General features: G+C 35.0%; 1 protein-coding gene across 1 annotated transcript in view; it reads left to right on the top strand.

Moving 5' to 3' along the window:
* The window catches only part of Prim1 (DNA primase small subunit), a 160,025-nt gene extending 138,736 nt beyond the window's left edge, over positions 1–21,289 (top strand). Inside the window, exons 8-10 of the mRNA XM_090409175.1 lie at positions 6,438–6,640; positions 13,232–13,476; positions 20,409–21,289. Coding sequence (XP_090265301.1) covers positions 6,438–6,640; positions 13,232–13,476; positions 20,409–20,428 — 468 coding nt within the window. The 3' untranslated portion in view covers positions 20,429–21,289. The remainder of the gene's footprint in view (positions 1–6,437; positions 6,641–13,231; positions 13,477–20,408) is intronic.
* The last annotated feature ends 5,528 nt before the right edge of the window (positions 21,290–26,817 follow it).

The following is a 26,817-nucleotide window of genomic DNA, read 5'->3' as shown; positions in this document are numbered from 1 at the left end:
TTGAGGCTAGTGTAAAGTGAAGTGTGTGTGTGTGGGGGGGAGCTATATATATACAGGAGTACCTTGTATAGCGCGGTTAATTGGTTCCAAGAAACGGCCGCGCTATGCAAAACCGCTTTGTTCGAGGTCTATTTATAAAGGTTTTCAATTTAATTTGTTTACTACAAAAATTTAGGATAATAAGAATCTTTAAAAATGAAAAAAAAAATTGTTATTTTTATTAACTAAATAACAAATAAAATCCTTTTAAACTGATATAAAAGTTGTAGAAAACAAAACAAATATTGCTTTAATTTTAACATACAGTAAAAACTGTATGTTAAAATTTTGCAACACAAAGGTAACAAAGTCCTTTGAACAATGCGGCAAGATATTATGCCATACGGCTCCCATGTTGCTTTGAGTCACCTCTTGCCAAGATGCATAAATATTTTCAATGGCATCTTTTATGTTAAATAACTTCCAGAATCCACTCAAAGTCCAAGAATCTTCTTCTGCTGCAGCTTTAATAGCTTGAGCAAAAGTTTGTCTTAAATAGTTAGCCTTGAAAGTGGAGATAACGCTTTGATCCTTCGCTGCAGAATTGATGTTGTGTTTGGAGGGAAAAAATGAATCTTGACATTTTCATCTAAGTCAGTCAATAGAGTTGGATGGCCTGGCGCATTGTCTAATAAAAGCAAAATTTTGAAAGGAATATCATTCTTTTTACAATAGCTTTTAACTTCAGGGAAAAACAAGTTTTAAACCAGTCTTCGAAAAAAATTGAACGAGTCTCCCACGGTTTTTTATTTGAACGCCAATGAACAGGTAAATTGTTTTTTGTAAAGCCCTCAAGAGCTCTTCTGTTTTATGCAGTGTACACTAACAGTGGCTTCAATTTTAAATCACCTGATGCATTACCTCCTAATAAAAGTGTCAATCGGTCTTTTGACACTTTATACCCAGCTTGTGTTTTTTCCTTCTCTGCTAGAAATGTGCACGATGGCATTCTTTTACAGAACAAGCCAGTCTCGTCAGCATTAAAAATTTGATCATCTGTGTAGCCTTCCTTCTCAATAAGCTCCTTCAATTCATTGAGAAATAATTCTGCAGTTTTAGTGGCAGCACTTGCGCTTTCACCTTGGATTCTTACGTTATGGAGTCCCATACGTTTTTTGAAATTGTAGAACCACTTGCGACTTGTTATAAAAGTTTCACTGGTTGTACCGCCTTCATTTTCGCTTTCATTTTCTTTTATTTTGTCATATAGACTTGTTGCTTTTGCCTGGATTATCATTTGACTGAAAGGAATCTTTTTCTGATTACAATCTTCAATCCAGATCATTAGAAGGCGTTCCATATTTTCCATTGTAGAAGATCGAGTTCTTGTGATCACTTTTGACATATAAGAAGCAGTGCTCATTCCATGTTGTTTAATCGTTTCTTTGCTCTGAATAATTGTTTGTACAGATGACTCATTCATTGAATTCTCACATGCTATTTTAGCAAACGAAGCGCCATTCTCATTACATTTTATAATTTCAAGTTTCATCTCTAATGTCAACCACTTGCGTTTTTTTTGTTATTCCACCAGTGTCTTCTTTGTTTTGTCTCTTTTCACTCATACTTAAATAATAATAAAAATTAAATACTAATATAAATAACGAAATAACTACTGCATAAACGTGGCTCTCGACTATCACTTGCAGCGCCCTGGAGCCGCCGGTCAGTGTTGACAATGTTAGTGTAATAATGATAAATGTAATAATAAAACCCGCGTTGTTCAAAACCGTGCTATACAAGGCATTCCTGTATTTACTTTCTCCTTTTTACAGCTGTGAGTAGTTTAAACTCTTAAATTCAAAATAAAAAGCAAACACTGAACTAAACTAAACTTTCAATAATCCTTGCACACAGGTTTGCATAGGATATTTCATATGTAACTAACCTCTGAATTATCCTTTTTAAATTCATTTAATTCATTAAGAGATTGAGTCTTCAGACACTTTTTAACAAAATAAAAAATATTGAATTTACAAAACATACAAATATATACATCAAATCAACTACTTAACTATGCAACTCCAGCAAGTTCTTCAATTCACAACAAGAAAAACACTTAAATGTGCACAATTTCCTTTCAATCATATAAATCAACAGTTATTATCCTATATGGAACAAATCTTCTGGAACTTTAGTGTCTTGCCTCCTACAGAACTTTCTTTCTTCCTGAGTTCACATAGGAGAAAGACTAACACAAAAAACTACTCCTCATATGACAGTAATATAAATCACAAATTCTTTTTGCATCCTAAAATCACAGAATGCTGAAGAAAATATAACTTATCATCATCCAAGACATTTCTATAACTTCACTTGTTATATGAAAGTAACAGCAAGCTCCACTGAATAAACTATTAAAACCATAGCATCACTTTAGACTGAATTAATCTTTTATGCAAAAGTCTCAACATCTTAAAATCTTATTCTGAAAACCTTATCAACAGTTTTAACAGTTCAGAACAACTCTGCATTCTATATGAAAAACTTCTGAAGAAATCCTTTCTTTCATGCTTTAATGTCTTCTGAAGAAATGACCAAAACCATATCCTTAATTAGAAATCACTTATCAGACTGAGAATCCTAAATAAAACAAACTTTACTGGGCCATTCTATATGAACTGGAATAAATCTTCAGTATATGTCCAATCTTAATTGGACATATATTGAAGTTGAAAGTTTATTTTTCACTTGGTTAGAATATAATAAATTTAGTTTAATCCTTTATCCAAGTGTGAGCAAACAAAGTTTGCGTCTGAAAGTATTTTCAGGACTGGGGTAAGGTGGTACAACATCAGGGCAACTCCTTGCAAAGGTGGAGCAAGTTCTTGCTCCAGCTTTGTTCTTGTACCACCTTACCCCAGTCCTGAAAATACTTTCAGGTGCAAACTTTGTTTGCTCACACTTGGATAAAGGATTAAACTAAATTTATTACATATATTGAAGACATAGGAATGTACAGTTTTTTACTGCTGTGTTCCTTTTTTTAATTCCTTTTTCGCATTGAACCGTAGCAACACTGCTCAAAACAATTAGGGGATATTTGGATAATTATAAATTTATGCAAATAATTATACATGAATAAATATTTCTTTATACATGAATAAATATTTCTTACTTATGGATATTGTTTAAATAATCAATATTGATTACAGATTTAACAAATTATACATTTTAGCATGAAATAATTTTAACAAGAATAGCCAAAAACACTTTTGTTAATTTTTAATAAGGTGTACGGTCTCGATTAACAGCCAAAACAGCGGTACATCTTGATTACAGGGACTGGATAAGATGATCAAACAGTTCTTGTGGGATATTTCTCCACTCTTCTGTGAGAACAATTTCGAGCTCTTGAAGCAATCATGGTGGCACCAGTCGAGCAGAAACATGCTTACAATTGACCAAGAATTCATTTTTATGGATGACAATGCTCATCCACAACATGTAAATTTGGTACAAGAGTGGTTTAAGGCAGAAGGTATTGAATGAATGGACTGGCCTGCCTGTTTTCACCATATTGTAATCCAATTGAACATACCTGGGATGCTTTAGGATTATAATCCGGTGAACGGGCAGGCTAGTCCATTCATGCAATACCTTCTTCCTCAAACCACTCTTGTACCAAATTTACATGGTGTGGACAAGCATTATCATCCATAAAAATGAATTCTTGGCCAATTGTAGGCGCGTTTCTGCTCAACTGGTGCCAACACGATCACTTCAAGAGCTCAAAATTGCTCTTGCAGAAGAGTGGGGAAATATCCCACAAGAACTGTTTGATCATCTTATCCAGTTCATGCAATCAAAATGTACCACTGTTTTGGCTGTTAATGGAGACCATATGCCCTATTAAAAAATTAACAAAAGCTACATAGCTAGAAATGTTTGAAGGTAAAATAATGCCTTTAGCTTTAAAAAAAAAAAATCGATGCCGAGAAGGTAATAATTGTAACTTGTTGATGCTTTGATCTTACACTAATCCCAAGAAGAAAAATCTTCTCTTGTCTAGAGATTTCAGCATTATGAAAAGTAAACCTTCCCTGGAGTCTATGTAGAAGTTACCTCTCAATTTTGTAGCTTTAACATTTGATCAACTTCCCTTCCTTATTTTGGTGGTGACTTCTGCAATGTTGAGGGTTAATCCCCTTTGGTTTGCACGATACACTAGTGTCCAAAAGCTAAGGACAAACTACATTTTTGTGAAAAAAAATGTAGTTCATCCTACATTTTTATTATTATGAATATGAAAAAATTTTCATGACTACCACCAAATGTGTACATAAATTTATTGCCAGCCTAGTAATAAATTATATTGTGTTATAAATTTCATACAAAATAAATTGCTATGCATTTTTGGTAAAAGTTACAAATTTCGTAAGGACATAGATAAGGAATTAACGTACAGTGGTTACAGAAAACTATGCAGAGAGACATTTCAGTATGAAATATGTCCACCTTGAACTGTCGTGCGCTCTCACAACATCATACCATGCTTAGCACCCAGTTATTTAGGAGTTGGAAGTTTTTTCCAACTTGGTTTAATCCTTTATCCAAGTGTAAGCAAACCAAGTTTGCACCTGAAGTATTTTCAGGACTGAGGCAACTCGTGGTAAAGATGGACTAAGCTCTCATCACTTGTCTTAGTATCTCCCATAATGCAAAGCACATCTCCTTGTGGACACGTCTAATGCTATGCATTAAGGGAAGGCCCAATATCCAGAGCAGTTTTGACCTTTATTGAGGTCTTGTCGGTGGGAGCCAGACCCAGAAGTGGTGATACTAAGGTGGAAGAAATATGGAGAAGTCATATTTACCTATACGGGTTGCCAAAAGGTGTCCCACCTTATTATTAAATTACTCTGGATTAGAGAAAGTCGTCGGAAGTTTAACCAAACTTTGTTTGCTTACTTGGATAAAGGATTAAACTAAATTTATTATAATCAAACCAAGTGGAAAAAAAACTTCCAACATCTTTCTCTAATCCAGAATAATTTAATAATAATGTGAGACACCTTTTGGCAACTCGTAACTATGACTTCTCCATTACTTCCATCTTAGTATCACCACCTCTGGGTCTGGCTCCCACTGACGAGACCTCAATAAAAGTCGAAACCGGTCTGGCTAGTCACCTTTCCCTTAATGCGTAGCATTATTCATGTCTGGAAGGAGATGTGCTTTGCATTATGGGAGATACTAAGACAAGTGATGAGAGCTTAGTCTGCCTTTACCACGAGTTGCCTCGGTCCTGAAGATACTTCAGGTGCAAACTTTGTTTGCTTCCACTTGGATAAAGACTTAAACTAAATTTATTATGATTTAGGAGTTCTTGTGACAAACTGGTCCAATTCTCCTTCAGACAAGGATAAGGTCTTGTTTGTTTTCTGGAGAGGAATTTCAAACAGCAGTGCATTCCAAACATGCTCTATGGGGTTGAGATCTGGGAGTGTGCTGCCACTCAATTCAGTCAGCATCCTCGGTCTCCAGAAGTATCTCCACCATGTGTATGATGTGGTGTGGCATTGTCATTCATAAAAATGAATTCTTCGCTTACAGCACCACGGAACAGTCAAACATGATATTGAAGAACTTCGTTGCAATATCGATCACCAGTCAAAGTCCCTTTTTCCAGCACTTGTAGTTTGGTGCATCCATTAAGCATAATTTCCCCTCCACACACACACCAACTCCAGCACCGCCATATCTATCTCTTTCAAGAACATTCTCGAATTGTAAGCAGTACCACTTTCACACCGGATGAAGTGTTGTCTGGAATTTGAGGACTAAAACAACTCTCATCTGTACAGGGTACATTAGCCAATTGGTGTCTTGTCCAATTTTTATGGAATACAACACCACTGAAAACATGCTCTACAATGAGCTGTGGATAAAGGGATGCAGACTACAGGTCTTGGGGAATATAGGCCTGCTCGTTGCCGATATCTTTCTACAATTTGTTGAGATATCCGCATACCTGTGTTTGAATGGAGCCAATTTGCAAGTTGACCTGTTGACTTCTTTGCGCGTGATTTGAAAATTTAAATGTGTATCCACTTTCTAATCGAAATCATCAGTTATACAAATTGCCATAAGATGATTCATCTGAATTTCTAGTTGTAATCTTCAGAAATGGTGTTTGTCCTTAGGTTTTGGACACCAGTGTACTTGTACATATGCATTTGACTGTTACTATGGCAAATTCACAAGGAACCACAGGAATAGTTCACTGTTGTCAATATTTGTTTAGAATAGCATTATATGCCTGTGGTTCCTTATGGATTGCACTTAGTATTGTTAGGTTGTAGCAATTAAGTTTGTTATAATGGCACTTGCTGTAACAAGTGTTAATTCTGTGTGTGTGTGTGTGTGTAAATGAGTTTTTATATATTTTTCTTCAGAAAGATGGTTGGAAGAATCGACACTATGTAGATGAAGTTATGTTACAGTTGTGTTACCCAAGATTGGATATTAATGTTACTAAAGGAATCAATCATTTATTGAAATCGCCATTCTGTGTACATCCCAAAACTGGTAGGATTTGTGTACCTTTTAGCATAAAAAATTTGCATAAGTTTGATCCATTTGCAGTGCCAACAATCAAGTAAGTGGCAATATTGATTTTTATTTATAATTTACTTTAATAATCAGATTAAATATTTATTGCATGATTGAACTAATTGATGGTGCGCTTCTAACCAAAAATTACTCCGACTTTTGTCCTGTTATCTATAATTACTAAGTGCATTCCACTCTTGCTATAGCAAACACACTCTAACAAATTACCAAAAAAGTTTTATGGCATCAGTGCCATTCTAAAAGAGATTCTCTAAAGCCTTTCACTATTTTTTTAAACAAATTATTCCCTCAGATTCACTATGGTAACAGTCAATTATAATTGTGATTATTTATGTGGGTATTCCATGGAGTCAAGACTCACTGTGAGAGACCCACTCTATTCATTAACACAATACGTATTATACATCTGCTTAAACATATTCACTGTTAGGGTGCTCACAACCACCTCTGGCAATTCATTCCACTCATTTACTACTCTCCAAGTAAAGAACTTAGTCTGCAGACTCTTAGACAACTTCCAAGTGTGATCCCCCTTGTTTTCCCCCTACACCACATTATATTGAAAATTTTCTTTTGTGTCAATCTTATAGAATCCGTTTAGTAACTTATAAGTTTCTATCATATCCTCCTTCCCTCCTCTGTCTGTCAGCTAAACTTTGTAACACACACACACACACACACACACACACACACACACACACACACACACACACACACACACACACACACACACACACACACACACACACATCCTCAATCTATCCTCATAGGGAACATTCCACAGACCTGTCACCAGCTTGTTCACTTGTCTTTGAATCCCCAGTCCCCAACCTCCCAATCCTCAAGAAATGCAGTTGACCAAATCTGTGCACAATGGTCAACATGTGGCCAAAATCATAGCTTATAAAGAGGGATAATAATCCCCCTGTCTTTACTTGTCAGTGTGTTCTTCAGCATCCAAGTAATCCTCTGAGCTATTTTGCCAACTCTTGCAATCTGTTCTCTGAATTTCAAATCTCTATCCACCATCATCCCCCAAATCCCTAGCCTCATCAATTTCCTGTAAACTAGTACCATCATATTGATGGTACTAGTTTACAGGTACCATCATATTGATGGTACCTGTAAACTAGTACCATCAATATGATATGAAGTATGTAATCTTTTTCATCCCCAAGGACCTTACATTTTACAACATTGAATTGATAACCATCGTCCTTTGCCCATACTGCCAATTTATTTAAATCATCCTGTAAGATATCTACATCACCTTTATCAACTATTATCCTCTCTAGTTTTACATCATCAGCAAACAACTGAATGTCCCCATTTAAATTTCTGCTACATCATTAATATACAAATTAAAGAGTATTTAAATTTGCTTTAATAATCAGATTAAATATGTATTGTATGATTGGAATTATTTTAGGGAACATTCCAAAAATCAGTCAGTCTTTTGTTCTGTTATCTGTAATTATTAATTACAGTCTGCGCCTATAGCAAACACACTGTAACAAATTACCAGAAAGTAAAGATGCCAAGAAATTATATTCTTGGTTTCATCCTTTATCCAAGTGTAAACAAATGAAGTTTGTGCATGAAGTAACTGCATGGCAGGGAAACTCGCATATGGAAGCTAATGACTTCACATCAGTTGCTTGAGTATCCATGATGCAATGCATATATCTTTACAGACATATGCAATGCATTATGAGAAGGGAGACTACCCAAACCAGTTTGACTTTTATTTTGGTCTCATCATTGGGAGCCAGACCCATAATTTCTTTCCATAATGTATAGCATTATACATGTCTGTAAAGATATGTGGTTTGCATTATGGGATATAAAGGCAATTGATGTGAAGTCATTAGCTTCTATATACAAGTTTCCATGTCATGAAGTTACTTCATGTGCAAACTTTGTTTGCTTACACTTGGATAAAGGATGAAACCAAGAATTGAATTTCTTGACATCTTTAATTTATAATATAACCAAGTGGAAAAACTTTCAAAATTACCAAAAAGTTTTATAACATCACTGGCATTCTAAAAGTGAGTTAATTGTCTATAATCTAAACAAAATGAATTGTCTAGCATGATTTTTCACAAAATTTTGACACTTGGATTTTATATGTTCTTCATAATGTCCATACAGTTCAACTAATTGTCAAAAATAGTCACTTATTTTCCTTTTTTAATCCAAGACAAAGTTATCAGTAGTTACAGCTGTGATCTGCCATTTGTTTGACAGAAGCGAAATAAATATTGTTATTATTTCGTGATCCAAGGAATCCAAAGCTGCATCAAGGTAGGGCACCCACTCTACAACTCTCCATCTCCACCACTTAATCCACCAACTACAGCAAACCGCAACTATCATCATCATCATCTACACCAACATTATCAACAGCCCACCACTACTAGTATTTTTTATCTGTAAATTGCATTCGTTCTGAAGACCGATTTGTCTGTATGCATGATGGAAAAACCAAAGTTTCTGGGAGAAGGGCGCAACATACCGTCGTTCTTCCAATTGTGTTACAGAGGCTCAACATATGGCAGATCAGTATCAAATAATTTGTTTTTTTTTGGAGAAAATTTGACTCTGTATACACACTTTTTGAAATCTTCTGATGTCTACAGGTTACACGATTCAAATGATTTCAGATAAATTTGGAATATAGTTTTCTTATATTATTGAAAGTTCTCAGAAATTCAGCATATTGCAGAATAAATAGTGTGTATGTGTATTAGAGGGGTTTCTTCCTTAAAAGGTGTCTCTTGAAGTCATTTCATTCAACTGATTTCAACAAAATTTGGAATATAATTAGACATATTCAAAACAGACATCCCTAAAGGTCACATTATTTTGAAGAAATTTGGGATATAGCTGTTTCAGATATTGCTTAAGTACCTCTGACATAGCCCAATCAGATTAATGTGAGGAGACATTTCTGCAAGTTATATCTTTCAATCAGTATCAATGAAATTTAGAATGCGGTTATAACTAAAAATTCACATGTTTACCACAGTAATTAAATTTTAATAATATGTACATATTTCATCTTAAGTATCTTAAGACATCATCAGTACAGTTATTACAAACAATACTAAGAATTACATTCAAAGTAAGTTATTAGCATGTTTACATTGGAATCTCCTCTATGCATACAGTAGTGTGTTTGAGGATTAATAATATTCAGCTGTAAATTAAAATATATCTGATAAATTTATTTTACACAATTGAGGATAATAATTTCCCAGACCTTTGGGATAGTGAGACAGTCAATACGGTTAAGATTGGGTCTGTGACGTAAGGCTTCAGCACTTTCTGTATATAAACACTCATGTTTATATAAGGATCTATGTAGCAGCTTGGTGTTTTTCCATTGGATCCTATGGTTAGAGTTTTCAAGTCCATGTTGAGCAATGCCAGATTTGTGCTGTTGGATCAGATAGGATGTGGTCTTGATGTTCAGAGATGCATTTACTTATAGATCTTCCTGTTTGTCCATAGTACGACATCTTACAAGAACATGGAACTTCGTATAGAGTTTGTATAATAGAGTTAGAATGCAGTTGTGCTAATTCTCCTGAGTAGTTCAACTTAAGTAGGCTAAGATAAGCAGAATTAAGTCTCTTCCACCCCCCCCCCCTCCCTCCCATAGACACCTTTTGGTCATATTGTTCACTTTTGCTTCAATATAGTGGCTTATATTGTTTAAGGACCCCTGGTAATTTCTGCACGGTTGGACCAAAATTCAGGATAGTGGTATAATAGTGAGTGAGAGAGGGAGGGAGGGGGAGAAAAATGCTGTAGACCCTGCTGCAGCTTGCATCATTCATCTAAATTCAATAATTTATTCCTTGACTCTTTTGTCTGCTTTGTTAAAAAAAAATAAGTTAATCTCATTAAAAATAAAAAGCATTTCATATTGTAAAAAGTGAGCCATGTGCTTACATTGTCTTAATTGTTAAATATAAATTCCTCTCTTAAATTCAAGCAATGATACCATAACACCAGCAACATTAATCCCACTAATTATTAAAAATGTCAGTAAAGCAGCCACTTCTAGATTGTAGCCATTCTCCTCCTTATTCTACACTTAGGTCACTAATCACTTTTTGATACATGAAATGTTTTTTTGAGGTTTGTATCTATAAGAATGAGCCAAAATTTTCAGAATTTGCCTATGTCTTATATATTCATTTCTTCTGTTTATCATATCTGTAGATATACATGCAGCATAGCTTATTCTTATGAGTAAAATGATATATAAATTGTGTTAATCTAAAAATAAATCGGCTAACTCCTTTTATTCCCTTACAGAAAGCAGGCGAGACCATTTTAGCTCTATCTAACTTTCGGACTCTGAGTGGTCAGTTCAATCTCCACTAGCCAATCAGAAATAGGTAGTCCAAGACTATTGCTATATGACTATAGAATGATCAATCTAATGAGTCATGTTTTCAAAATGTTTCTGAAAATAATTCAAAAAAGAATATACAGTAAATGTGAAGACACCTTCAGTGATACGCAATTCAGCTTTAGAAATGGTTTGGGAATGAGAGAGGTACTCTTTTCTGTTTTCAAATCTTATTCCAAAAATGTAGTGACCAAAACAAGGAAATATTCATAGTGATGGATAGGAATTTGAAGTTCAGCGGTCACATAGCAAAAGTTGCAAATACAACTAAGAGGATAATTGCAATGTTGAAGCTAACCTCGTCATTTAAGGATAAGGAAGTCATTTTGCCTCTGTATAAGGCTTTGATAAGACCACATGTGGATTATTGTGTGCAGATTTGGTCTCCCAGATTTCAAGGGGATAAAGAAGCTGTGGAAAGGGTGCAAAGAAGATTTACAAAGATTACATCCAGATTATGGGATTTAGATTACGAGTATGTGGATTACAGACTCTGGTTAACAGGAGAAAGAGGGGTGATATAATAGAGGTCTGTAAACTTTTGAATAAGTGTTATAGGATATCATCTGATGAAATTTTTCGTTCTATGGAAGGTAGGCAGAAAACACAGGGGGCATCCATGGAAGTTAAGTTCACAGTCAAAAAGGTGTTAAGAGCTAGGTTTTTCTCTCACAGAGCAGTGAGTGAGTGAGTGGAATAATTTGCCTTTAGGGATAGTGAGTGCATGTAGTGTGAATGAATTTAAGGGAAGGTATGACAGTTGTTGTGGATGATTTATAGCAACCCTTGATGAGTCCTTGAGTCCCTGGAGATCTCAGATGATAATTAATAATAATAATTTCTGTTGTCCCCCCACCATGCTATGGGAACATTTTCATTCCAGTCTTCAGAAAGAACAGGCATAGTAAGTAAAAATTCATCTATTCCTGAATAAAATAAATCCTTCATTTTGTGATAAGAAGTGGGCTGTGTCTGTGGATCTCTGACAAAAGACTGTCATGAAATATCTATTATTGATAAGAAGAGCTGCTGACAAAAAGACAAATGGTAAGAACGTAGGATTTGTGAAAAAGTGGATAATTTCGATAATGATCAGAAATTCAGTGAATAATGGAAAATTCTTAGAAAAAGCGAAATATAAACAGCGCATAGAAATAAATACACATAACAAGCACAACAAATTGTACAAGGTAATTTGCTGCTCCATCAACCCACATGTAGTTCTGCCATGCCTAGATGAAATCACCTGATGAACATTATTATTAATGTTCATCAGGTTAGTCCCTCCCTTTACTTTACTGAGCTACCAATGTATACAGCAGCTGTTTATTATTGGTTAGTTATTTATATTTTGCAAACAAATCTCCTTCCCTTCTCCTCATAAGTTTTTTTTTTTTTTTAATTATGCCCATCATAAATTGAAAACATGTCTAGAGTTTATAAGATCACAGATTATTCACACATGCAATATCACAAATGTAAATTATTAAGAATTCATTTGTCAATAATGAAAGCATTCCTATTCATGACTGTTCTTTCTCTCCCTTATATTTGCATTCTCAAATGGCTCATTAACGTTGATTCACATATTTACACCTTTTAGTAATTCAAATATACCAACCAAATATAGCATTCTCCTTAATTATTGTTTTCTAATATACTGTCAACAAACACATTAGTTTTCCTCTCCCTCTAAGCACCAGCGTGGTTGGCCAAGTGATTAGCACATCTGCTCTCCAGCCAAGAGGATGTGGGTTCAAATCCCACTAAGGGACATGGATGTTTGTGATTGTCCTACTAACCACTTACCATATGTACTGCTGTGACTTGTGTCCTGGTGCAGTATGACCCATGATGTCTTTATGCTATAAAAAATCAAATAAAAAAAATCTCACTCTAAGCAGATTTGGTTGCAATCGAAGAACCCATCACAATATGTGACACATTCTCTGATATATAAACACAAAATTGTGGCCAGGTCTAGTGTACTCTCTTGCCCTGCCAGATGTTTAAGGTAGTGGAGAGAGTTATTCACAATCACCAACATGAACATGTCAATGAAAAAATTAGTTTTATTGTAGTACACTTGATAATTTTTTTATGTGTAATTTTCAGATTAATCTTTAAACTTGGATACACTGGAGTAGAATGAAATTAGGTGAGTGAAATATATGAATATCTTTTTTTCAGTCAACTCTGTGAAGAAATTAATGCTTATGATGCTCAGGCCAAGATTACTGATAAAGAAGATAGAATGGATGATCAACCTGTGAATAAAGATATCCCAGAAAACGTCAGCTCTGAAATAATACCTACTAAAAAAAGAAAGATAAAGGACTATAAGAAGACAAGTTTGAAAGAATCAATTAAAGTTTTTGAAGATTTTGTGTGTAAACTTGAATCCACATGGCGGGGAAAATTATTAGAGCAAAGTGGTAAGTTAAAACTTCCAATATTATATAGTAACATTGGACTTATGCAATCAGCTCTCAGTATAGAAAACACTTATATAAGCCCACTTAGTTATTAAAAAGATTTACTAGATTTAATATAGAAAACTAATTTTTGCAGATATTTCAGACAAACCTTATCAACAATGTCGCAAATGATTTGGTTATAACGGTGTCATAGGAAGCAGAATAAAATTGAATATTTCAAGTTAAATGTACAAAAAAACAGAAATTAAAAATGCAAGATGCAATATAACAGGCAAAGATTGTGTAATGTCACATCTACTTTCCTTGGTACTTCGTCATATGCTTTGGTGAGATCAATACAGCTCTGAGATTGTTGTTTCATTTTCATGATTTATTGATTACATTGCATACCTTGACATTCAAGGTATGCCAAGGATCATAACAATGTCTATCTGGTATAAATTCAGATTGCTCTTCTCACAAGTTTTCCACTCAGCAATTTTTTTCTGGTGAAGGCAAAGATTATGAGTAATGTTACATCTACTTCCCTTGGTATCATATGCTGGTTGAAATTTTTTTCACTTGGTTATACTATAAATTAAAGATGCCAAGAAATTATATTCTTGGTTTAATGCTTTATCCAAGTGTAAGCAAACAATGTTTGTGTATGAAGTATCTTCACGACTGGGCTACTTTTATATAAAGGCTAATGTCTGCACATCAGTTTGCCTTAGTATCGCATAATGCGAAGCACACACCCTTTTAGGTGTATTATGTGTATATAATGTTATGCAATTATGGGAAGGGCCACTACCCAGACCAGTTTTGACCTTTACTGAGGTCTCATCAGTATGGAATACTAAGGCAATTGATGTAAAGTCATTTGCCTCTATGTATACAAGCTGAGTCATGAAGATACTTCATATACAAACATTGTTTGCTTACACTTGGATAAAGGATTAAACAAAGAATATAATTTCTTGGCATTGTTAATTCATCATATGCTTTGGCAAGATCAGTACAGCTTTAAGATTGTTGTTAGATTCTCATGATTTATTGATTACCTGTCATCAAGTATCTGATCTTAACAATGTCTATAAATCCAGATTACTCTTCACCAGTTTTCCTCTCAGCAATTTTTTCTCAGCCTTTTCTCAAGTATAATCTGCATAAATATTTTCTAGAATACTTGCCAGAGAAATTTCTCTATAATTTTCAAATTGCTTTATTTCCTTTTTTTTAAAAAAAATAAAATAAATTGATACAATAAGAGCTCTACTCCAGTTTAGAATTCAACTTTATGACCAAGCCTTCTGGTTTATGTGGAAATGAAATGAGAGCATTCAAGTGGCCTGTTTCCATAAAACTGACTTTGGCATATCCAGTGAGCATTCCCACTACAAAAAGAAATTTTAGTTGAACATAATGCTAACTAGAACCACTAGGTAATAGATGACCTTCATTGCCTGGTGAAACATTACCACCTTGCTTATTGAAGACCTGAAGTAGTCTCCACAGTAGAAGTTCTGGTTTTTGTCCCCCTCTTTTCTTTTCCATGCACTGTGAATATAGCATTCAGGGTATGCCAAGCTTACCCATAACCTCCATTTCAAGAGTACAACAGTAAAATGGCACTGCAGGTCAGCCATCAGGTAGTACATGGATCCAAACTTGTCAATAACAAGTCAGAAGGCTTTCCTGTCAGCTGGTACATAGTTTGCTACTGCATTGTCTGCCAGATTGTACTTGAGGGAAGAGAGTCTAAGTAGTGGTATGTGAGAGGCACTGTCGAGGCCATGTTATGAAACTAGTTGTTCACGTAACATCATGTCCAAGTGTATCTTCTATTGTTGCGCATTCCTACTTTATCTTTCTATCTATGACTAATTAAAATTAAGTATACAGCAATAATAGTAATAAAAGAAAAAAATCACTTTCACATCCATTTTACCTACATCCACAGCATAAATATCCATAAATGATGTACGCGATCACATACAGACATCTAGACCAGACTTCCTAACAGAAACGCAAACTGCAGCTACACCAACCATAGTCTGCTTTCCATATTACAAATTACATACTGTATGATTTGTCATGAGGGTGAGACCTATGCCTTTGTGAGATCAGCCATTACTTGCCAAGGAATGCCCAAATTAAGAATTTTCTGCTTTTGACTTCCTCTGACTTAAGATTTCCTAGCCCTGTTCAGTTACATTCATCTACTGCAAGGTTTCCCAAACTTTTTTTTTCCGTGGCCCAGTTATTTTAATACTTCATCTTCGTGACCCACTAAAATTTTTATGGCCAATAGGTAAAATAAAACAGATTTGAATGTTCATAGAGTTCATCATCATCATCATCAAATTCCTGCCATGTACCCTCAAGGGATGTACAGGATATGACAGTACTACATGAAAAAATTACATCATTACTAACTTCCTATCTACAATTTTCCTCCAAATCAGTCTGTTACTTGTCAAGACTCCAACATTATCAGATCTTATATTTCTATCGTCTAAGGCACTTTGTACCGTATCAATCCACCTATATCTTGGTCTTCCTCTGGGTCGTTTTCCTGCCAACCTGGCAGAGAACACTTGTTTTGCTAATCTTTCCTCTCCCATTCTATTTAAGTGACCATACCATCTGAGATTAGCTCTGCTAACGCATTCCTGGATACTGACAATGTCAAGTTCTTTCCTAATATCCTCATTTTTAATATGATATTGCCATTGATGCCATCTGTTCACGCCTCTAATCTTTCTCAGGACTCTCATATCTGCGGTCTCTAGTCTTTGGTCAAGTGTTTTACTTCTGACCCAGCTCTCAGATCCATTGGTTAAAATTGGTTTTGAACACTGTCTTGTATACAGCTAATTTAGTGTTCCGACTAATTTCTTTCTTATTCCATATGAATTTATTCAATTGACTTCCCATGATACCAGCTTTGCTGATTCTGTTGTCTATTTCTATATTTAGTTTACCATCTTCAGTAAAAATTGTGCCTAAGTAGCTGAAATGTTTTACTTGTTCCACAGGTTCTCCATTCACAACACAGTTGACATTTTCAAGGATTCTGCCTATTTTCATTATCTTTGTCTTTTTATTGCTGACCTTCATACCATATCTATTACAACAGCTATTCAATTTAGTCAGAGAATCTTGCAGACTTGTGGCGGATTTATTTAGAAGTATAACATCATCCGCATAAAGCAAAGAGCTGACATTAACATCTCCAATTTTGATATCAGGTTTAATACCACATTCCTTCATAATGTGATCCATATAGATAATGAATAACAGAGGGGATAATGTACATCCTTGTCTCACACCAGATTTAACATTAAACCATCTTCCTGTACTTCCTTCAATTCTAACTGCTGACTTACAACTCAAATAAAGACTAAGTATTGCTTGATATAATGCCCCATTGACACCATATAACTGCAGCGTATTGAATAGCTTCTCTCTTGGCACCTTGTCATATGCCTTTTCCAAATCGACAAAACTGAAATAGAGATCTTTGTTATATTCCCATGCTTTCTCAACTATTTGTCGTAAAGTGAAGATCTGATTCTGACAGCCTCTATTTGGCCTGAATCCAGCTTGTTCTTCACCAAGCTTTTCTTCCACAATTCTTCTCAACCGTTTCTCAAGTATACTTGCATAGATCTTGCCAGGAACACTCAGTAGGGAAATACCTCTGTAATTCTCATGTTCAGTTTTATTTCCCTTTTTATATATGGGTACTATTAGAGCTCTACTCCAATCATCGGGAATTCATCCCTCTGTCCAGGCTTTCTGAACTATGCAGTGCAGCCACTGTAAGACTCTTATACCACCATACTTCAGCATTTCTGGTCGAATATCATCTACTCCTGCTGCCTTTCCACATTTCAAGCCTTTGATGGCTTTTTCTACTTCAAGTATGGATATGTATTCCTGACTGCATGCCTGGTCAGTGTTTTTTATAGAGTTTTCATAGAGTTCATAGAGTTTTCATTTATTATTATTATAATAAAGAAGCATTTACTCTTACAAAAATATAAAGAAATTAAACTAAAGCCAAGTAATTTATTAATGAGAAGTGTGATGCTGTTGTTTGTTAACTAGAAACTTCAGGTTTGGAGGAAAAGATGATAACTTTATTCTTAAATCCAGTTCGACCTCCAATCGGTTTCTATATTTATTTTTTAGAAAAACCAGTGTTGAAAAGCCTGTTTTCACACTTATAGGTTGTGACAAAAGGCATTAGAAATTTTATTGCTTTTTCTGCTAAAACTGGGTACTCCTGACGGCAGGGCATCCAAAAATCCATCAGTGGTATTGTGTTGAAGATGTCTTTGAGTGCTGCATCACACGACAGTTCAATTATAGATTCAATATCTGAATCCAGTAATTCTGTCTCAGATTCTGCATTTCCTGTAAAAGGGTTCCTTATCCATGCTTTGTTGCTGTTGATTGGAGGGAAATATTTCTTCAGACTTACCTGCAGTCCTAGCATATGTTCCTTGATAACGGCCGAAATTTCATCTGTCATGTAATTCATTATGCTCTTTTTGTAATTCTGTTAGCTTTGTAAAAGATATGCAATTCCCTGCTTCCACACAACCACAAATTGAGTTTTTTTATTGCAGTTTCCACTTTCTTGCAAACAAAGAGACTGTGAAATGGTGAAGTGGATGGAGCGCATTTTTCATCTCTATTAATTAAATTATTTATTCGTTAGTCCCAATTAAACACTATTTACTTGTATTTTAGAATTTCATGAAAAAAAGAAAACCCCAAAACAAAACACCTAGGTTTTCGAGAGTTTTTTTTGGCAACCCAGCATTTAGCTTGCGTCACCTGGTGCCAGGTCGTGACCCACCATTTGGGAAATGCTGATCTACTGTATTTACCACTCTCCAAATTCCAAAACAATTCTGATCTCTTCACCTTCTTAATCCCTAAGTTCAATTTTCTGAAATCCAGCTATCCAAATAGTGAAGTCATCTTCCTAGATGACTTAATGTCCACAACTCCAGCTTCCTTCCCTTTTTCAATACCACTGGCCAAGCTGGTTGAGGAAAAAAAGTCTTTGGAATAAGCAGTGATCTAACGTAAATTGTACATCTGTTAACTCAAATACTCAAGATCTGATCTTGACTCAACCAATTCTTCCAGATACACTATAAAGTTTACTTCTTCTCTGAGTAACTGATCATGTACAAGTTTCCTCTTCCACAGAATGCCCTCCATTTACCCATTCCCAGCCTTGTGTCTTTTAGTACTGAAAAAAAGGTACCAAGTGAGACAATCGGCAGAACTTCTACGCTTTCTTCATGGTTAGACTACTGCTTCTGTTCTTCTGATCCAAATGTCACTGTGAGCAAGTCACAGAAAATGTAATCATCAGCATGAATGCCTGTCCTCATTCCCCATTCCATCAAAAATTCCCACTTACTTTCTGAGCCATGGTTTAAAGAAGTTGAAAAAAAAAATCAGCATGCTATTAATTACTAACAACAAAAATAGCTGTTTTGCATTTATTGCATCCTTCAGTCTATGTGAAGGAGACAGTAAATGCAAAACAGCCATCAACAAATTGAAATCTGACTTCATGAAGGCCATTAGCAGGAAAGTTGTTTCTTCTCTCAGTAACTAATCATCCAAAAGCCTTAGATACTTCTGTTTGTCTGCTCGTCCACCTCTATCTCATCCAGATGTTTTCATTGTTTGGCACATAAAGATAAAACTGGTCTCCTGGGTCACTCCTTTCCAACTCCTTTGTACACGACTAAAGCATATCTTGCCTTCTCCCATACCAGAAATGGTGTACCATATGTCAGATATAATTTTTCTGCAAAAAGATGTCAGAACAATACTGAATAACTTAGGCACTGAAATCTTCCAGTCCTGATATCTCTCCAGTTGTACTCAACTGGAGTTGTGCTCCAGAACTAACTCCTGTCCTGTATCATCTCTGTAATCTTTTATACTCAGCTGGCATTTATCCAGAGTGTGTGGAAATAGGCATATATCCAGTATGTTCCGAAAAAGATAAAGCTAAGAGGTCATGAGCCTGCTTCATCATCACTCTAATAGGCATGTGTCATGGAAAGGTTGGAGAAACATGCTATTGCTTTTAACATTTCTAGAGCTTTGATTGCGTCTGATGTTGAAGCCTAACATAAACAGATTGCCATTTGATCAATTAAGTTGCCAATCTTTTGTCTACTTGCCACCCTTTGTAATTGGGTTGCAAGCTTTCATTCTTGTTTTTCTGCATGTGGCAGCAACTCCTTCTCTTCAGAACCATGAAGAGAGGGAGCTTTTTTTCATTCACATAAGTGACCTACTTTCAATCACCTCTAATGTTATATACAGCTTTGCTGATGATAGTGCATTCCATTTGTCCTACTTATTCGACAAACCATGCAATGCTTGGGCATCCCTAGCTTCAAGATCATATGTAACTAGTGCTTTTAAATACTAATTTGTCACATCAACTGGGACAAAGATTATTATTATTTGAGACCTCTAGGGCAGTGCTTCCCAAACTTATGGATGTAAAGGCTCTCTTGGAAAAATTAAAATATTTCACGGCCCCATCAAAAAAAAAAAAATCGTAATACAGATAATAAACTGTATCACTTTACTAGAAAAATAATCAGATATGTTTCTTGAACAAACACAAATGCAGAGGTTCCTTTTTTTTTTTTACAGTGGAAACATTTTGTAAGTAGAATTGCATCAGATATTTTATCATCATTATCAATTTCCTGATATGTACTTCCAAGGGGTGTTAAGGTGGTTGAATTTTAAATAATCCAAAAGTGTTATGACTGTTACATGCTTCATATAAATTGCAAAAAAAATTGGTTTAAAGAATTAATGTCATAATTCATGATTTTATTATTTTAGAGGCCTCAACACTCTTATGATTCTTTTCATTCTTCTTTCAGATTTAAAGAGAGAATTTTGAAAATAGGTGATGCTAATCCTATAGATAAACAAATTTCAGTGGCAGCAGTTAGAAAAAAAAAAATGGATAACACACCTATGCAGTGAAAATGTATTGCTTAAATGTTGAAATTCTCCCGCTAGAATTGCAATAGAGTTATCTAGAATAATTCTGGATATCTAATAAAGCTCTGTAATTCTTGAAAGAATGTGAAACTCAGTTTTGCAAATACATCTTTGCAGTTTTATATTGTAAAATATTTTTAGTAGTAGAAATTGCTATATATTCAGAGATTTCCTTCATGTTTTAAATGGTCATGATTTTGTTTACCAGAACTCATAATAACCATATTTTTTCCAAAAATCTAATGTCATTAATCTCTATATTAAAAAAAAAAAAAAAACCTGTGTGAATTCCATCACCCTGATTAAAGGTAACTGTTACTTGTGATAACAGAGTAAAAAAAAATACTGTTTTTTCAAATAGCTATAGAAATCATGTTTTCTGTCAGTCTGTTTTAAAAATCTGTTCATATTGTTCCAGACATGATTTAATGGACAAGGGGTATGATTCCTAGTGGTCTTTATTAATTTTAGAAATAAAAACAAAATCAGAGTGTGACCCAGTGAAAAGTTTTCCTGTGGAAAACTGAAAATTATCACTAGATTAGCAGTTATGCTTCAAAAATGCTCTATAAAATATATTTATGGAAAAAGAAAAACCCTTCATCTGCTATATCATATATAATTACATATGTATTCTCATATCTTATAGCTAAGAAATGAGTATATATATAGGCAGTTTTCATTACAGCAAACGCTATTATAACTGATATACTCACTATAAGCTACTGAAAAGTTGATTGAAACTCTATAAGCACAATGCTGTTCTAAAAAAAAAAAAAAAAAAAAAATCACTACAGCATTACTATTCACTAGAATAAACTATTCCATGGTTTAGGTTCAATATAGGTTCAAATAAATAATTTATTATGATTTCCAGGAGCGCTTTATTTTAATATGTATATGAACCATGATTTTGTGATTAATTATAGAACTTAAAATAATTAAATTGCTACCTGAATAAGTGTAATTTAATTGTTTTCTCTTTATTGAATGTAACCGCAGACGAGAGTTTTCTATACTCGATGATGATAGACCTCTAGTGGACTTATTGTGAACTGCAAAAGCGCAGTTCACAATAACGCAATCTTTCTCAACATTGTTTGCACCCATAAAAAGGAAATCAATTATCAAATTTATCTCATCTTATGTATTATAAACTACATTCATCATGATATGGAAATTTCTCATTTCAGTCATTTTTATTAAGACTCATTAGCAGTAAACCAAAAAATAAGAATAAAAATTCACTGCTCCAAGTCGAACATATGAAGGGATACTATCAAACTCATGTAGTGTGTATCTGATACAGTGTGAAGTGTTTTTTTAATATTTTTTGTTATTATTATTCATTTATTTGTTTATGCAAAAACTGTTTAGCAGCTCGTCTTCAAAAGGAGGATGATCGCTTTATTTTTAATTTATTTCATTGAGTAGGTTATCAAATTTGGGAAAATTTGGAGAAAAGAGCAATGCTAATAATAATGGCAAATACTTGTTGGTTTTCTGCTCAGGACATGGACTGGTTATTACTAACACCATGTTCCAACATAAAAATGTGCACAAATTCACATGGAGAGAAGAGGCTGGGAGTAAGAAAAGTCTCATGTTATTGTTGATAGTGATGTTTTCTCCCTGGTGCAGGACACCAGTGTGTGCAGAGGATTAGAAATTGGAAGTGATCACTATTTAGTCTTGATCAGGATAAAATTGAATTTCATATTGACATGTAAGAAAGTTTTAAAGCGAATAAAAGTTGAGCAGCTCTCGGATTGGAACTGTAGACTAAAATACACAAAGATTATTGAAGAAACAATTAAAGAGTTTGTGAATAGCAATCAAACCTTAGAGGTTCAGTGGCAAGCCTTGAAGAAAACACTGATTGAGTCAGCCAGAGAAGCATGTGGTGAGGTTGTCTGCAAGGATAAAAAAAAAATCAAAACTCCATGGTGGACACAGGAAGTTAAAGAGGCAGTGAAGGAAACGAAGAAAACATATCAAAAGTTCCTGACAAATAAGTCAGCCTGTGCTCTTACAGAATACAGAGACAAATGTAAGAAAGCTAAACAGTGTGTAAAACTAGCTAAAAAAAGTCATGCAAGAACATAAAAAATAAATATCAAGATGGTGGTAAGATATTCTGGAGGTTGTTGAAGAAGCTAAAAAAGGGAGGAAAGAGTGTTGTAAAGGGAGTTAGAGAACAAAGGTGACATGAAAACGGGAGAAAAAGATATCCTCGAAGAATGGAGGATTTACTTCGAAAAATTGCTAACTGAAACGAGCAGTGATAGCATAGTGGTAAAAAAACACTCAACAGGCATACAGTCAGGAATACATATCCATACTTGAAGTAGAAAATGCCATCAGAGGCCTGAAATGCTGAAGAAAGGCAGTAGGAGTAGATGATATTTGGCCAGAAATGCTGAAGTATGGTGGTATAAAAGTCTTACAGTGGCTACACCGCATAGTTCAGAAAGCCTGGCCAGAGTGACAGATTCCTGATGATGGGAGTTAAGCTCTCAGAGCACCTATATATAAAAAGGGAAATAAAACTGAATGTGAAAATTTCAGAGGCATTTCATTAGTGAGTGTTCCTGGTAAGATATATGCAAGTATACTTGAGAAATGGTTGAGAAGTATTGTGGAAGAAAAGCTTGGTGAAGAACAAGCTGGATTCAGGTCAAATAGAGGTTGTCAGGAACTGATCTTTACTTTACGACAAATAGTTAAGAAAGCATGGGAATATAACAAAGATCTATACTTCAGTTTTGTCGATCTGGAAAAGGCATATGACAAGGTGCCAAGAGAGAAGCTATTCAATAAGCTACAGTTATATGGTATCAATGGGGCATTATATCAAGCAATACTTAGTCTTTATTTGAGTTGTAAGTCAGCAGTTAGAATTGAAGGAAGTACAGGAAGATGGTTTAATGTTAAATCTGGTGTAAGACAAGAATGTACATTATATCCTCTGTTATTCATTATCAATATGGAATACATTATGAAGGAAAGTGGTATTAAACATGATATCAAAATTGGAGGTGTTAATGTCAGCTTCTTGTTTTATGCGGATGATGTTATACTTCTAAATAAATCCGCTACAAGTCTGCAAGATTCCCTGACTAAATTGAATAACTGTTGTAATAGATATGGTATGAAGGTCAGCAAGAAAAAGACAAAAATAATGAAAATAGGCAGAATCGGTGAAAACGTCGACTGTGTTTTGAACCGAGAACCTGTGGAACAAGTAAAACATTTTAGCTACTTAGGCACGCTTTTTAGTGAAGATAGTAAATTAAATATGGAAATAGACAACAGAATCAACAATTCTGGTGTGGTAGGGAGTCAATTGAATAAATTCATATGCAATAAGAGAGAAATTAGTCAGAACACTAAATTAGCTGTATACAAGACAGTGTTCAAACCTGTCTTAACTTTGGGATCTGAGAGCTGGGTCAGAAATAAAACACTTGACCAAAGACTAGAGACCGCAGATATGAGAGCTGAGAAAAATTAGAGGCGTGAACAGATGGCATCAATGGCAATGTCATATTAAAAAAGGGAATATTAGGAAAGAACTTGACATTGTCAGCATCCAGGAATGTGTTATCAGAGCTAATCTCAGGTAGTATGGTCACTTAAACAGAATGGGTGAGGAAAGATTAGCAAAACAGGTGTACTTTGCAAGGTTGGCAGGAAAACGACCCAGAGGAAGACCAAGATATAGGTGGATTGATACGGTACAAAGTACCTTAGACGATAGAAATATAAGATTTGATAATGTGGAGTCTTCACAAGTAACAGACTGATTTGGAGGAAAATTGTAGATAGGAAGTTAGTAATGATGTACATTTTTCATGTAGTACTATCATATCCTGTACATCCCTTGAGGGTACATGGCAGCAATTTGATGATGATGATGGTTATCAAATTTGTCTAATATTATGTATTATACATCTTTAGATGTATATTATTATTATTATTATTATTTCGTGACACCTCCAAGGAGTCCAAAGACTCATCGACGGAGGGCACCTGCTCTACAACTTTCTGTCTCCACCACTTTGTCAACCAACTACATTGAATGGCTGTTACCATCGTCATCAACTGTCCGCTACCACCACTAGTATTTTTTGTCTGTAAACTGTATGTGTGTGTGTATTCTGAAGGCCGATTTGTCTCTATGCCGAATGAAAAATCCGAAGTTTCGGGAGAAAAAAAAAAAAAACCCTGCTACCTCTGTATGAGATCAGCTAACTAACTTGAGTCAAAAAAAAAAAAAAAAATAAAGATTACTCCCATCACGATGAGACGAGAATCGAAGTGAGGTCTTTTGCAGTCGAACAAAGTTATGTACCGTTGTTCTTCCAACTGTGTTTCGGAGGTGGTCGAAATGCTAAAACAACATCCAGTCAACATACATCTCCTGATGAGGTATACAGAAATCATCAAGAATCTTAAAGACAGCAAAGCACCAGGCCCAGATGGGATCAAAAACAAATTGATACCGCATGTAAGCGGTATCCAGAAAATTCACCGAAAACAATTTATCAAACTACAATTTACCGAAAGGTATCGAAAAAAAACAATTAAACGAAAAACAGTTCGGTGAATTATTTTTTCAATGGTTGTATTTGTGACGAATAGTTCACTAGATAAATTGCCTTTTCAATGAATTATAATAATAATAATAATGTAGTACGCGATGCTTTTTATCCCAATAATAAAGGGAGTAGGCGACGCCTTTTAACCCAATCTAGCTTTTGGAGATTGAGTGGGCAGTTCAATCTCTGCCAGTAGCCAATCTGACCTTTGACTATTACTAATGACAAGCTGCAATCGATGAAGAGACGAGCAAACAATTGCTGCCATCTTTCGATACCTAACCCTACTATTTAATTTTAGACAAATTATGGAGACTCAACTGTCTTAGTGATGATTACTTTAGAAATTATTAATTGGAATATACACATATACGTGCATTTACACGTGTGTGTGTGTGTGTGTATATATATATATATATATATATATACATACATACATATACATACATAGACAACCTATATTACATTTCAGACAGTATGCCAAAGAGAGAATTATTTGATCAACTGTTATTCTACTTGCCAGCAAAGTTTGATCGATTGGTAGAGCCTCTGCTACTAATGGCGCACGCAAAAAGTTAGCAAGTTCGAGCATGGTTAGTAGTTAGAAGGGATTCAATCGTTCGATGCTGTTGGCACACTTTCCCTCGTTGAGTCTTGGGACTCCCTGGAGGTGTCACATAATAATAATAATAGCTTCACATCTAGTGAAAAAAAAATACATCAAAGCAAAATCTAAAATTAAAAAACTCAGTGGAAGGTTGCTTGCATTCTCTGCGCTAGGCCACAAGAAGCTAGATTTACAAGGTTGAGCCTTGGGGAACTTTATTTGGTAAGCCGATTCCCAAGTTAGTCGATCTCTAGCATGGAGAAGCGGGTTCCCCCCCACACACACACACCGGAAACTCGAGTTTTTCATCCCAGAAACTCAAGAAAATCGACCGTAGAACCTACATCATTTCAAATAGCAACATATTCTGTTTTTGCTAGGCACCAAGAGATGGCAGTACTTGTTTGCCTGTCTCCTCGTTGGTAGCTGAATATAATTATTGATAGATATCAGCCAGCTATCTCTTGATTGGTTACTGGTGGAGATTAAACTGCCCACTCAAAAAGCTAGGTAGGTAAGGTTTTAAGCCTCACCTATTCACTATAAGGGAATAAAAAAGGCATTAGCTTATTATTTATTAAGCTATATTCAATTTATAACATTAGTAGAGAACATACTCATATACATAGTTTTATTACAACAAAAGTGTTGTCCTAATTGTTACATTAAGACATTGGTGCACCCAGGGAGGGGGGTCAAGGGGCTCTGGCCCCCTCCAAAAGAAAAGGAAAAAACACTAGAAAAATTTTCCAAAATCTTTTCCTAATTAAAATTCTTTTTTTTTTTTTTTTTTTTTTTTTTTTTTTTTTTTTTATGTTGTGTCGTGTCTTCTATTTCTGTGCTACTTATGAATTAGCGGTCACATAAGGTGGGAATACCCTGCAGCTCTCGGGAATCCTGGCCGCTGTGAACGCAAGGAGAACAAAGTAGTGCTCAGGCGCTACTTCGTTTGACCGAGCCAGAGGAGGAGATCACAGGTACCATGTATTGGCGATCACTGCAGATGCTCAATCATAGCTCGTGCAATGCATAGCGTGTATTCTCAAATCATCTACTCAACACTCCCCCCCCTCTCAA

This window comes from Typopeltis vanoorti, chromosome 2, assembly GCF_054136105.1.
Source record: "Typopeltis vanoorti isolate ZY-2024b chromosome 2, IOZ_Tvanoo_1.0, whole genome shotgun sequence".
Classification (NCBI taxonomy): Eukaryota; Metazoa; Arthropoda; class Arachnida; order Uropygi; family Thelyphonidae; genus Typopeltis; species Typopeltis vanoorti.
Note: the sequence above shows the minus strand (reverse complement) of the source record. Positions and strands in the feature narration are given on the sequence as shown.